This window comes from Xenopus tropicalis, chromosome 4 (assembly GCF_000004195.4).
Source record: "Xenopus tropicalis strain Nigerian chromosome 4, UCB_Xtro_10.0, whole genome shotgun sequence".
Classification (NCBI taxonomy): domain Eukaryota; kingdom Metazoa; phylum Chordata; class Amphibia; order Anura; family Pipidae; genus Xenopus; species Xenopus tropicalis.
In genome coordinates this window covers 43163714-43179367 of record NC_030680.2, presented here as the reverse complement: position 1 = coordinate 43179367, position 15654 = coordinate 43163714, and the positions used below count along the sequence as shown (strand labels likewise).

The 15654-nt window shown below is 39.3% G+C and overlaps 1 protein-coding gene across 7 annotated transcripts in view; it reads left to right on the top strand.

Moving 5' to 3' along the window:
* dpep2 (dipeptidase 2) overlaps positions 1-15654 on the top strand; it is a 66853-nt gene that overhangs the window by 32558 nt on the left and 18641 nt on the right. For all 7 annotated transcript variants that reach the window (XR_004222332.1, XM_018093474.2, XM_031900722.1 and 4 more), the window contains exons 6-7: positions 4008-4077; positions 6701-6877. Coding sequence is in view for 6 of the 7 variants with exons in the window: in XM_018093474.2 (XP_017948963.1) it covers positions 4008-4077; positions 6701-6877 (247 nt within the window). In the remaining variant the exon portion in view is untranslated. The remainder of the gene's footprint in view (positions 1-4007; positions 4078-6700; positions 6878-15654) is intronic.

The following is a 15654-nucleotide window of genomic DNA, read 5'->3' as shown; positions in this document are numbered from 1 at the left end:
AGTTCTTCTGTACAAGGGTAGACTTCTCCAAATTTTCCTTGGTAGCACTCCAAATAGCAGACATGTAGGATACTATATAATCAGCAGCGGGGACATCAGGCAGAAGAAAATCCTTGGGGAAAGCTAAGGGATGTTGACCATAAACACAAAGAAAAGGAAATCTTCCTGTAGCTACATGGGTGGCATTGTTAGAAACATGGCATCTCATGAATTGTACCAAAGCTTAATTAAATTTAATTAAGCTCAATTAAATTGGAGGTTAAGGGCTCTGGCACACGGGGGAGATTAGTCGCCCGCGAACAGGGAGTTAAATCGCGGGCGACTAATCTCCCCCGTGTGCCAGAGCCCTAACCCCAAAAGACTTGCAGAGAGAGAGACAGAATTTAGAAACGAATTGAAAACCTCTGTCGGAGACAATTTCCACTGGAAAGCAATGTAGACAAAATATACGTAAAACAAATAGCTGGGAAAGTTCCTTAATATGTGGGAGCTTATGTAAAGGGACAAAGTGAGCCATTTTGCTGAAGCGGTCAATAACCATTCAATGATAAAGTCCATAGCTTAATGCGTCCATGGTCTAGAGGGAACTAGTAAGGAATGCAGAAGACCACAAGGTAAAAAGTGACTAGACATAGAGGAAGCCCAAATTATACAGGAAGGAACTAAGTCTTTGATGTCTTTCTGTATTGAAGGTCACCATACAAATCCATTGGTCTTCTTCCAGGATGACTGGCTTGTTTAGAAAAGTGTGTCTGTTGTAGGACAGATGGAGTTTAGGAGGAATGTATGCCATACCAGTGGGAGTATCTGAAGTAGACTGAGCATACTGAATTTCAGAAGCAAACTGTGGAAACAGAGAAGCCATAATCAGGTTTTTGTCTTCACTGAGAGAAAACTTCTAGAGAAAGTGTCTGCTTTTCTATTCTAGGAAGCAGGACAATAAGTGATAACAAAATTAAACTGTGTAAATAGTGTCCACCGAGCCTACCGAGCATTCTATCTTTTGAGAGCTTGACACCACCCTTCCAAAGCTAACTTAACAGCAAGTAACTCTCAGTTCCCAATATCAAAATCCCAATATCAAAATTCTGTTCTGAGAAGGAGAATTTCTTAGAAAAATATGCACAAGGATTGTAGCTTCCCATCTGATTCCTGCCTCTGGGACAAAATACCTCCTGCAAGGAGGGTTAACAAGGGTCAGGATTTCTGAAGCCTGGAAACAAAAGAGTCTTTCAATGATTTAAAGGCTGGGGACCAGGCATTTGGTTTTCCACCTTTATGGAGAGCTAGGAGATAGGCACTATGCAAGAAGAGAATTGATGAATTGTTATTGGCAAAGCCAATAAATCTCTGTATGGCCTTGGTGCTGGTAGGGAGAGGCCAATCCTGAATTGCATAGATTTTGCTGGAATCCATCTCAAATTTATTTGAGAGATGATATAACCGAGGAAGGGAATCTTGGGGACTTGGAGAATTTTTCCTCGAGAGAGAGCTTCTCGCACCTGGGCTCTATGGCTGATTAAGTCCTTGGAAAGCACGAGAATATAATCTAGATAGACAACCACGGATTGACCCAGAAGATCCGTGAAGATGTCATTAACAAACTCTCTTCCAGTATGGATATAACGTATCCGACCTTTGGCACATTTATAAGCATAATGAGATGGCTGTAATTCAAATTGGATTAGGCACGCTGGGAACAAGCGCACCCAGCAGAGATCATTACACCTAAGTGTAATTATTATTATGTTGGTTTGAAAAACTCAACATACTGTTCTTCGACTTCATCTTATTCTACCTTTTTTTAATTCTTAGCGCCCCCCATTTTCTAAACGCTACTCCTCCTACAGTTTTAAGGGTATAACACCCAAACTCCCCACACTTCTTCGCCCTATAGCGGAGCAGGTTGCTTGTGCTTTTCTAAGTGATCCTGCCCCCCTGTCTTTTTGTGGCGCCGCTTCAAACACCCCAATTTTTCTATTGACAGGCAAGATTTTCAAACTGCTGCCATTCTTATAGCTTTGAGGCTACACCTCCCCAAACTTGAATAACATAATCATGGGGTCACCCCCGAATGATATGATAAGAGTGATATTTGTTGGATGACCCAAAGTGGGAGGGGCCAACAACGGCCAATCAGATTTCACCTATAGACTTTACATGTTTAAACATTGCAAACATTGCAGAGCTAGTCACCAGGTACCTGCGGTTCAGAGTTAGAAAAAGTGGGTGGAGCCACAAACAATCAATCAGATTTTAACTATTGATTTTCATTGGGGAAATTCAACCTTCTGCCATTCTCACAGTATGAACACCAGGGTCACTAGGGGACTGCATTTTTAGGTTTTAAAAAGTGGGTGAAGCCACCAACAGCCAATCAGACTTCACCTATTGAATTTTTTTTGTTTGAATTTAAAATGCTGCCTTTCTCACACTATTTATGTCAGGGTTCCCAGTCACTGGATGACTACGTATTCAGGGTTAGAAAAAGTAGGTGGAGACACCAACAGCCAATCCATTTCCACCCATTAAATTTAATTGGTTTATATTTAAATACTGATGCCACTATTTTAGTATTAATTCCAGGGTTGTTAAACTTTCCAAAGTTAGTCACTGGGTATTTGTCATTCAAAGTTAGAAAAAAGAGGGTGGAGCCACCAACAGCTAATCACATCTCACCTATTTACTTTCAATGATGAAATGTAAAATGCTGTCAGTCCCACAATTTGTATGCCTGAGTCCCCAAACTTTGTAAAGTTGGTCACTGGGGGACTGCAGTTCAAAAATAGGAAAAGTGGGTTGGGCCACTAACAGCCAATCAGATTTCATTGAATTTTATTGGTTTAAATTTAAAATGCTGCCATTCTCACACTTTGCAGAGTTAGTCACTGGGTAACTGCAGTTTCAGGTTAGAAAAAGTAGACAGAGCCACCAACTGCCAATCAGATGTCACTTGTTGACATTCAGTGGGGAAATTTAAATTTCTGCCACTCAGACATTGGCCATTCACAGTGGTTTTTCAACCCAACATGAAGTTTCTTCTCAAACTTCCCTTTCTAGTTTTATTATTATTATTTATATAGAGCAATCAATTCACACAACACTTTACAGAATAAAGGGTTTCAAATACAAAACCAAACAGTTAACATATACAGAAAACATTTTCTTAAAAATGATTCACAGTTACAATTCAATATTGTTAGGAGACAATAGGGGAGAGCCCTACTCACAAGAGCTTACACTCTAACAGGTAGAGTGATTGAGACATAAGGTGAGGGTGTAGCACATACCATCACTTTACAAACACACAGGTAAGTGCAAGTAAGTAAGAGGTGAATGAGTGATAAGTGAGTGCGATAGCAAAAAGAAGGGGGGTTTAGTGGGTAATCAAGTTGCTTAGGGCTTAGATTATAGGTTTGAATGAAAAGGAGAGATTTAAGTGACTGTTTAAAATCCTGTAGACTCTGAGAGTGTATAATAGGACAGGACAGAGCTTTCCAGAGGATAGGTGCAGCATGTGAGAAGTCCTGGATGCGATATTAAAAGGAAGTAATGAGTGAAGAAGAGAGTATGGGGTCATGTGCAGACCAAAGGTTATGTTTGTAATTCAACATAACCTTCTACTCATCATTTTAAATGGGTCTACAAAACTTTCAAAAAAATGAAAAAAAAATTCAAACTCAAACAGTCACTTTTCACTCACCTTTTCATTCAAGCCTATAATATAAGCCCTAAGCAACTTGATTACCCACTAAACCCCCCTTCTTCACAAGCGTTTAGATGCCGAAGTTTTACATTCAAATTTTTTGTGCTAAATGAATATCAAACATAGTTCAAATGTGGGACATTTTTGCGCTAAAAAGCCTTTTGCCTTCCTCTGGATCGTAAGACAGGTTATATATTGGGCACTAAGGTTGAACTAGATGGACGTATGTCTTTTTTCAGCTTAACTTACTATATTATTAAATATTTAAAAGTAAAGCTAACCCTATATTATTTTCTGACAGGGCTGAAACATCTTCATATGGAGTTCATTCATCGTACCAAGATACTAAAAGCCTAACTGATTTCGGCAAAGTAAGATTTTTTTTTTTTTTATGTGTATTTAATTTTTTTGAATGGGTGAGATAAAAGGTGCAGTATCCATGCTTAGGATAACAATTTTGTTCACACATTGTAAATGTACCTATGTTGATAAATTAGATTGTATGGCTTATTTATCAATAGAAGTGCTAAATTGCACAAATGCACTTGCCCATAGCAGTTACAATTACAAATTCCATCAATTTTGATATCTCTGCATACAAAAAAAATGATCTTGTCTGACTTGATCTGTCTCCTAAGAAGGTATCCCCTTAATTTTCCACTTATAATCGATTAGAACAATAATTACTACCTTAAAGGAGAAGGAAAGGCTAAGTCACTTGGGGGTGCCAAAATGTTAGGCACCCCCAAGTGACTTAGAACGCCTACCTTGTACCCCGGGCTGGTGCCCCTGTACGGAGGGAACAGCACCAGCCCGGGGCACCTGTAGACACCGCTTCCTCCTTCCTTTGCGCGCTGCCGGCGAAATCCGCCGGCCGGCGCATGCGCAGTAGAGTGAAAAGCCGACTTTAATGTTTAAGTTCGGCTTTTCACTCTACTGCGCATGCGCGCGCAAGCGAGGAGGAAGGAGGAAGCGCCGGCAGCTACCCCGGGCTGGTGCTGTTCCCTCCGTACAGGGGCACCAGCCCGGGGTACAAGGTAGGCGCTCTAAGTCACTTGGGGGTGCCTAACATTTTGGCACCCCCAAGTGACTTAGCCTTTCCTTCTCCTTTAAAGTGGTGCTCTCTAACTGGCGGCCTTAAAGGATCTAAAACAACATTTTAGTATACCCCCTTTCTGAGATGAGCTCATTCAGTTAGGCTTACAGTATGTAAAAAAGTTCATTAACACTAGCTATTTACCCAGTTGAGAAACTCGCCTCAGATGGCAGTGTCCGGCAAGTTACCGAGGGCAGCAAAAAAGCTGTAATTTCAGCACTAGCGATGCACCCCCCTTCCTGTATCAACTTGCCCACCTCAGGCGGACCCCTGAGGTGGTGCTGCATTTTCCAACATCCCTTAGACTTAAAGTGTAATGCAACTGCTCTGCTTGTAATAGTGGGTGGTGACCAGATCATCTAGAAAGCAGAAAGACTTTAAATTCCTGAATCCAGATCAGAAACCTTAACACAATTAGATATAGCAAGACTTAGGGATACATCAAGTACATAGTACATTTACAATAACTATAGATTTCACAGGGTGTGTTAGATGCCTTGCCTTGCTGCTTGTAGTCTTAATTCTAGTGAACACAATTAGATATAGCGAGACTTGGGGATGCATTAAGTACATAGTACATTTACAATAAACTTAGATTCCACAGGAAGTTTTAGACAGCACCCAGATTTAAAATCTGAACTAATGTGCTTCATATTTGTGCCACTAATCCATTAAGCAAAAATAGATACATACATGGCACCGGGCCCCCTGCAGAAGACTTCTTTCGCACAGGTGTGCACATCTACCCCTTCCTGGTCCCACACTACCCACTCACCTTGCTGCTTGCATCTCCCACTCCCCACCCGCTGTCAGGTAAGAGGGTGGGTGGGGAGGGGGGGACTTCTATAACTGTAAAGGAAGCAGACCCCGTGGTCCAGGCCCACCTGCAACCACGGGGTCCACTTACTCTATAGTTACTGAATAGACACTGAATACACTTGCAACTTGTAAAGGGCTCTCTTTTAACACTTTTCCAGTTAGACACGGTTCATTCCACGTGCTGCTTGTGTATTCCATGGGCACCTTATATTTACATAGCTATGTGGGGGCATGACTATGAAGGGCACTAAGGTACACAGGAGAATCCTACCTATGACATCTTGAAATCATCACAAATCTAAACACAGCCCACAGTTGCACTGCAACCCATACATAGTAAAGGCCTTACTATTTAAATAAAATTAATCTTAAATATAGTCCAAGACACTACCAATGCTGCTACACAGCCGGTTATGGGTAATAGCACGAGACAATCTGTGACCTAATCTATATCCCCAGACTTAGCCACAGAATTGAAGGCAATCTGAAAGCCAGAAGCAGCACTTTCTTTGAAAATGAATGAACGTAAAGCAGAAGAAAAGGCACAGTCACTCAGTGATCGCTTACCTTATACCCTGAGCTAGTACTTCTGTTAGGAGAAAACCCCACCAGCTGGGGTATCTTCGAGCAAGCGATCCTTTTCCTTCTTCTGTCTTCATTTTGCTTGCACCTGCGCAGTAAAGTGAAAAGCCAAACTTTAACAAGCAAAAACATACAATTCAGCAGGAGAGAATTACTTCCAATGACACTGCAAAGTTAAAAATCAAAGAAAACAATAACAATACAACAAATTTAACACAATAAACTGAACTGTAAACAGGAACACACAATTATTGAACATAATCAGCCCCTAAAAGAATTACTGGCACCAAAACAAAATGAACAGTATTAGGGTTACACGAAGTGATGAGCGAAATTTGTCACCAGGCATGGATTCACAGGAAATAATATATATATATATATATATATATATATATACAGTATATAAAATTAGTCCTTTATTTAAATATACATAATATATTACTACTGTTTCAAATGAAATGTGTGCAGAGATTCATCAAAAGCCTTTTGTATTTTAGGAGGTGGTGAAAGAAATGAATAGAATAGGAATGATCATCGACTTGTCCCATACCTCCTTTAACACATCCCGAGAAGTATTGAATATATCAAAAGCTCCTGTGATATTCAGTCACTCTGCAGCCTTTGCTTTGTGTAACATTAACCGAAATATCCCAGATGACATTTTAAAGGGAATTGTAAGTGAAAATCTGATATTGATTATGTGTGTATATATATATATATATAGAGTCATGTCAACAGGCTACTGCTTCGCACAGGTGAATCATAGAAAGATTTATTTGTAACAAAAATGACATTTCTGCTGGGACTCCAGGCTTTCTCAAAGTGCCAGAATGTAAATGAAAAGAACTTAAAGGACATGTAAACCACCCACAAAAATATTAATTAGAGAACATCCTTTTTAAAACATTTTTTGAAACATTGACATTTTAATAGTAAGGCTGCAGCATCCCCCTTTATTTACTTACTTACTAAATTCCTTCTTCTCCTCTAACCCATTCGCCCCCCTCCCTCGGGAATTTAATTTGGCTGTTAGCTACTAAGTATGCTCAGTTCTTCTCAATTCAGGTTACTATACATGTCCTCCAGTCTAATAGCCAACAAAGAGATTGCATTGCTGCAGTACACATGATGCAGCTTGGGTGGAGAAGATGTGCCCAACCCTTATACATGGTAGGTTTTTTTATGTCCTTTAAAAGAGGTGTTTGACAGGAAATGCCCAGAATGTAAGGTAAGTGACATATTAGAATGAGGACCCACCCTAAGATAAGAAAAAACACAGCAGAAAGAAAAAAACATTTGAACCTTGGTTCCTAGCATTTATTTATTTAGATTTTTTGTGCCAGAAGTGACACGATGATGTCACATGCCATACCACATGGTGTTTGGCCATTTTGGATGTGGCACTGGACCACCATGGCCAGGTTTCTGAGGAAACAACCTGAAAAACTTGCACCAACTGTGGAGCATGCACATTAGAGTACTTCATTCAGGAATGTTCCTCAGGACCAAAGCCATTTCACTGGATAAGGTACTGTAACAAGCCCATGGAGAATCCCGAGTCCAGTACTTTCTGAAATTTATATTCTTGTTAGCCATCCACAATCACAGGAGTAGGAGAATAGGAGAAATGGTTGGAGGCTTACTGTAATAAGGGACACATAAAAAACATTAAGAATGCGCATTTTAGGAGGAAGCTGGAGTTGGACAGCCACTGAGTTAATGATCTTCAGAATAGGGAAAGGACAAAAACTTGGGAGAAGGAATCTTCAGATGGATATTCTTGGTGGACAGCTAAATTCAGAGTACCGAATGTCAGGAGCAATCTGCAGCAAATTCCGTGTTTTGCCACTGGCTGATTTTTTTGTAAATGGGTGCAAAAACTTGGAAAAAATTTGACGTGTGTCAAAAAAGAAGTTGCTCAGGTCAAAAAAGCAATGGCCATGTCAAATTGGGTGCGCTCACATTAAAATGGGTGCAGTTGCATCGAATTGGGTGCAGCCACATCAAAAAAGTTGCATGCAACAAAAAAAGGAGGTGTTTATCAAATCTTTTGCAGGTTTTTCTGTGAAACGGGACAGATTCGCTTATCACTAAGTATCATGTCTGCCGTGAAAAATAAATAGATGCTGAGGACCCAGATTTAATGCCCAATTATAGGACTTTGCTTGCAACTTCTTGGATGCACTTTAAATTTCTTTTTTGGACTGTTATACTAGTTTATGACCCTTTTGCCGAATTCTGACTCCACTGTTTGCTGCCTGAACAGAACTGTGTCTGAAAATCTACTTTGAGATTCCTTAACCCCAATAATTAGTTCCTTGGTTATATAATCTCTCAGGAAGGGTTTGAAATGAACCCTGCCAAAGTCTCTGCAATTCAGGATTGGCCCCTTCCTACCAGCGCCAAGACCATAAAGAGATTTACACCTCCGAGGACTTTTCCCACTACATCTCGTTTTTACCTGGGTAGGCTATTCTCTATGTTACCAAACCAATAGTCCATTCCTTTCTCCATTATCACCAGATGGGGTTTACATTGAGGATAATGTGCTGAAATGTTCAAATTGAAATGCCACAATATAGTAATAAACTGACTGGCAGGGACGTTGGTTCTCTTCTTCTGTTTCCTGGGTGCTATTTTCTGTCTTGATTCCTGTGTTTGACCTCTGCCTGACTTTGACAACTGCTGCCTGTCCTGACCCATTTGCCTGATCTTTGACCACGTCTTTTGGATTTCGATTTTGTACCTCAGCCTGCTTGTGACTTTGTCTCCTCCCTCTGATTCTGCTGAAATGCTTAGGTTCCCTAGCTTGCCCAGAATGATTACCCTGGTCCTCTCACATACGTCCTGGTGGCACCTGAGTAGCAGAAGGCCACTCCCAAAGCAAAAGGTGGTTGTTATAGGCGGAAGAGGACCTTGGCTTTTGTTCTGGGTTTTGAGATACCGTGTGTGACACCCCTGAGATCGAGTTTAGAAAATGTTGCTTCCTAGAGCCGCCGGAAAATTTCTGGAATAAAAGGAAATGGGCACCTGTTATCAGTTGTAATCTTGTTAAGATCATGATAGTCAATACAAGGCATCAATGTACCATCCTTTTTTTTTTTTTTTTTACAAAGAATATTCCTCTATAGACTCTTTAAATTTCCTGCATGGAGTACAGTAAATTACCAAAAGCTATGGGCTTTTCAGGGTCCGAAGTATATTTTCCACATTTTTTTTTTAACACAAAACAAAATCAAAACTATATTGGGCCCATAGCAGGCATCAAATGTTATGGTCCATATTACATGATGCCTAGTGAGAAAAATGAATTATGATATGGTACACAGAACACATTTAATTTTCAGAAAGAACTAAAAGCGTATTGCAACAGGATGAGGCAATGACAAAAAATAAATATTCTTATTACTGAAAGAGTAAAAAGAAACCCATTGTAGTCTGTAGATCTTGATAATTTTCAACTTATTACACTGTCATCTGTCTACATGGCTATGGACAGATTTAAGTCCATACCATTAGACACCATAACCATTGTACCAGGAGACAATTACCACAACACACAAAAATGTTTTTCTACACCAGCTATCCAGTGTTTGATGTATGTAGCACATACAGAGAATATTACCATTCAGCATGCATTAAGGGGTGGTGAAAAGAAAAATGGAAAGGTACTTTTTGGATGGCTATGTTTTTGTTGATGGTAAGCACAACGCTTTTGAATTTCAAAATATCAATTTGGATGACATTTATATCTTTTTACAACCTCAGCTTAAATAATTTATCCGGAAAATACAGTTTTCAATACCCCTGGATCCCCATGATGTGGTTTATGATGCCATCAAGTTGTATCACAAAGTAGAGGAAGGCGAAATCATAAATTATTATGATTTCTTTAGCCCTTACCCCTTTGTAAATAAAACCAAAACCTATCCAGTTGGTCATCGAAAAATAATTTTTTAAAATTTTCGTTACATTAAAAAATACTTTGGTATGGTGAATAATCTTAAACACCCAAGGGCCCACTTAAGCCCCTCCTCTTGCTGTTGATTAAGTATAGATGCAAATAATTAACGCCAAACATCCATACTTTTTAGAACACAAATAAATAACAAGTCCATAATTTACAAAAGTCCATTGCCAAGTCCATTCATTTTTCATTGTTTTGTGGACAATTGCTTAATACCTAGTCCAATTCTGAAACCTGAAACTGCAATATACATGCCTATCACAAAAGAAGAAGCAAACCTAAAGCAAAATTATCAACTTACTTTTCTCCTGTAAAATTATCTGATACCTTTATTCAGATGTCTGGATAACTGTCTATAGAATCCCAATGTAAAACATACAGCTATTAGTTTGTTCCAAAAAACATTTAAAGTTTAACTTATCATTAAACCCTTTAGGAGACATTATATACAATCAACATTACCTTTTGGGTAAAGGCCATGGATACATGGCTTCATCATCCATTCTCCTGCATTTTAACTCAGGGAAAAAAGTTTTTTGTAAAACAGTTACTATGCATGCGGGCAAAAGTTGTATGATGAATTATCTTATTCATTTCCCCATATTAGGTTTATTGAGGGTCTACCTCACACATTTATGGATGATGATTTGTTTCCACCTGGTTAGGTAAACTTGACAATTGTTGATGACCATATGGAAAGTGCTAGTGAGTATGCTGTAATAGAAAAAGCATTTACCAAGTATGTGCATCACAGAAATTTAAGTATTATGTATCTTGTGCAAAATGTGTTTTGTCAGGGTAAGAAAAGCTAGACAATAAACTTAAACAACAAATATATGGTGCTTTTTAAAAATCTGCTTGATAAGTAACACATTATTACATTGGCAAGACAAATGAACCCTGAAAAAACACTTTTCTTTTTAGAAGCTTTTGAACACAACATCCCTATGGGTATTTAGTAGTTAATTTAAGATTCAACACCCCCCGAGGAATTGCGGTTAGAAACAGGTCTATTCCCACCATCCCTCCTAGCAGTATACATACTAAATGTTTTAAAAAGTAATTTTTTTTCATTGTTCTGGGCATTCTTAATACTGTGTGCATTGCTGATAGGATGTATAGCAGACTACGTCGTAATTGGGCGCCCTTAAAGTTTGGTGACAGCAAGACCAACTGATAGAAATACTATTTTACGAAAAGCCAGTAATAATTTAATATCAGCTATTAGTAAAATTACGCTTAATGTACTTAAAGAGCAAATTGTGCAAAAAAAAGCCCCAAAAGAACATTCTAAAGAAGTGGCAAAAAGCTATAAAAAATCTGATAAAAAATTTCCTATCAGTGTTAAAAAGCGACTTGTGAATTAGTCAGGTGGGTTCATAACCTTGATTCTTGGATTTGCAATTCTATTAATGGCTAGCTTGCTGGGTAATAAGGCTGCTAGCCAGCGCCAGATTTGTAATCCGGGCGCCCCGAGGCCCCACCCTTGCGAGCACGCATGCACAAACACAATTCCCTCCCATCCCCTGCGAGCGCGCATGCGCGAACGTTTAAACTCCCATACAGAGCAGTGGGGAGAGGTCCCCATTGCTCCGTATGGGAGCAAAATGTAAACATTTCGCTGCGGTGGGGCGGCATGCCGCCCTAGGCCTGGGCCTTTGTGACTTTGCCACAAATCCGGGCCTGCTGCTAGCTAATACATAATGGAAAATGCTGATAAAATGTACCTAATGTCTAAGCTTGAACTTGACAGGTTAAAAAGACCCACTGCAGCAGCACCTGACATATGCCAGACCGTTACACAGCGTTTAGATGCTAAAATCAGTGACATTTTATATACTTACTAGATGATGAAAAAATGGAAAGAGACACAACTGTGTTGCAGAGATACTTGGTATTTGCTAAACAGGATGCAAAGGAATTGTCAACTTTAAAATTGCTAATGCCTAATGCTAATAATACACAACAAACAAAAAATGACACCAGTAACAAATATAATGCTGTCCCAGAAATATTAAGCCATGTAAATTATCACATTGCCTTGTATTTAATAAAGATAATTTAATGAATACAGTTGTGCTGTTGTTATTTTGATGAAAATTTAATAGTGGTAATAGTAACATATTACAGTGGGTTTGTGTTTTTAGAATATGTGTATAGAAACGCAGTATTGCACATTTTAAATATCCATAAGTACTACCAGGATGGTATGGTATGCAGCCATATGTAACAACCACTATGAGTGCACTGTGCAAAATCCCTTGTTTTTCTATTTTTTATCATACATAAAATGCATATAATATGTTGATTTTTTATTCACTGCTTTTATATTGAGGCCTTTACGCACTATAAGCTTTGGTGATCCTATGCATAGTGGGCATCAAACTGTTCTGAAGACTGCTACATTCACATTTAGCATGTTTTATAAAAGAGATTCTATGAAATGCAAGCTTTGAGATACTTTTCAGAATTGATTTAAAATTTGCTTACTTAAAATTGCTAGCTTACATTACATTGCAACAAACAATGTTGCAACAGAGCTCTGGGCTTATGTTCCTATAGTGCAGGGGTGTCGAACTCAATCAGAGAAGGGGCCAAAATCTAAAATCCAGCCTAAATCGCGGGCCGAATGGTTGACTGAACAGTCATAAACTGACAATGTTAACCAGAAATGTGAATTTAAAATGAGTGGAACAATCTTTTCCTTAACAGTGCTGTTAACCAACTCACATGCTATCAAGCAAAACAGTAATATTGGAATGTACCTAAAATGCTCATTGTTTTGTTTTCTGGCTAGATGTCTGACACCGTTTTACCCGGATCAATGAGTCAATGTTCGGTTTTATTTCTTGGGCTGTAGCAACCCGCAAAACAGCATGGAGGTTGTCATCGGTAATGCGTGATCTGTGCTTGTTTTTGTTCAGATTCATTATTGAAAACATCTGTTCACAAAGATAGGTGCTCCCGAACATGGATAGAATACGGGCAGCATGAAGTCGGAGCTCTGGCATTGAGACAGGGGGCAGTAGAGGGTAGAAGTCCTCTATTTCAACATCCTGAAACCTTGATTTCAGGCCACTGTCAGACTGAAGCTCGATTATCTCCATCTGAAGGTGATGGGGCACATTGTTGACATCAACTGTAAAAGGATTGGCAAAGATGTCAAAGCCTGAGTGCTGTGTTCTAAAGTCAGAGAAGCGCCGCTCAAATTCACTTAGTAAACGGCTAACTTTGGTAGCCAGCCGACTGCAAGGAAAAGTACCAGAAATAGTGGTTGAGATACTCAAACAAACGGGAAAGTGGGCAAGATTGTCCTGTTCCAGTTGGGACTTCCATAGTTGAAGTTTACGCTGGAATGCTGTGATCATGTCAGACATCTTCGTGATGACTTGTTTGCGTCCATGCAGCTTCAGATTCAGTTGGGCGAGATGCTCGCATATGTCACACATCATAGCAAAATCACATAGCCAGGCGGGATCCGACAGTTCAGGCAAGGGCTTTCCTTTACTTTCCATGAAAAGAGCAATTTGTTCTCTGAGCTCAAAAAATCTTTTGAGGACTGCGCTCTTGCTCAGCCATCTTACTTCTGTGTGGTATGGCACGTCTCCATGCTCTGCACCCACCTCCTGTAAAAACTGCTGGAACTGGCGATGATTCAGGCCACGTGCCCTTATAAAGTTAATAGTTTTAATGACTGTGGTCATTATGCCATTCATGTCCAGAACTTTTCCACACATAGCCTCTTGGTGGATAATGCAATGATAAGTAATCAAGGGTGTGTGGCAGTGACTTTTTTGCATTCTTTCCTTCATTAGTCCAACCAAGCCTTTCTTTTCTCCGCACATTGAAGGTGCGCCATCGGTAGTTAGCCCCACCAACTTTTCCCAGGGTAATTTAAAATTATTTATAGATTTCTCCACAGCCTCAAATATATCTCTACCAGTCGTCGTCCCATGCATGGCAGCTACATCCAAAAGTTCCTCAGTGACAGAGAGGTCGGTCTTCATAGCACGTATAAAGATGGACAGCTGCGCTGTAGCAGTGTTGTCTGTGCTTTCATCGATAGCAAGTGAAAAAGCGAGATAACTGCATGCCTGTTCGGCCAGCTGTGATGATAGATTTCCTGAGAGTTCTTGAACTCTCAAACATAATGAAACGTGATCACACTTTTTGGTGGATATAACTCTTACCCACAGTGACGGTGGGTCCAGGTGCTCATGCCCCAGACCATTCAGCGCAGGGAGTCATCACAGGAAACCAATTATGAAAATAGGCAGGCACTCCGGATTGTTTGTTGAAAAAAGGTGCAAAATAGTAGAAAAATGCAGCCAGTAGAAAATAATTAATTAAAAAAGTATAAATTTTATTCTATCCATATGTAAAAGCAGATAGCCTTACGCGTTTCATACCATAGGGTACTTAGTCATAGGCTGAATACATTGAACACAATACACAATATTTAAAGGCAAATTTGACCAATGAAATAAACTTTGCAATTAACCAATCAGACCAGAAGGTCATGTGGCTAGGGAAAGTGGATAAAAAGTCATAAATTTACATAGGGATATATTAAACATTATATACATTGAATTGGTGTATAACCATAAAAGGCTAGATTTAAGTACTTATACATAACAGGTAACATCATAGTCATAGTTAAGTCCATGTGGTTGTCGAGTTTTTAGGAAAAAAATCCACTTAGTTTCTTTTCTAATTAGAACCAAAGAGATATCGCCCCCTCTAGGGCTAGGGATAGCTCGATCTATCCCTATAACCTGTAAAAAAGACAAGGATCTATTGGAGCATTCAGAGAAATGTTTTGCAACAGTGGTGTGACTGTTGACATTAGTAATGTTCAGTACATGTTCCCTTATCCTATCTTTTAACTTTCTACATGTCTGACCTACATATTGTTTCATGCACTTGGTGCAAGTAAGGAGATATATGACGTTTTTAGTATTGCAATTAATGAAGTGTTTTATCTGATATTTTTTCATAGTCATAGAAGAGATGAACGAATCCGTTTTTTGTATATAGTTACAAGTGATACATTGACTGGATCCACACTTATAGCACCCTTTTGTAGACAACCATGTAGTTGTCGGCTGTCTGGTGTGTATTTAACTTGGTGACAGTAGATTGCTTTTACATATGGATAGAATAAAATTTATACTTTTTTAATTAATTATTTTCTACTGGCTGCATTTTTCTACTATTTTGCACCTTTTTTCAACAAACAATCCGGAGTGCCTGCCTATTTTCATAATTGGTTTCCTGTGATGAGTTCTTGAACTCTGTCTGCAATGGTGTTTCTTGACAAACTGACATTTTGAAAACTCTGTATCTGGTCTGGGCATACTTGCTCACACACTTTTAGCATGCATTGCTTCAAAAAGGCACCCTCTGAAAAACACCTTGAAGTACGGGCAATTTCTTCAGCCACTATAAAGCTTGCTTTCACTGCAGCATCATTTTTCGCTGTAG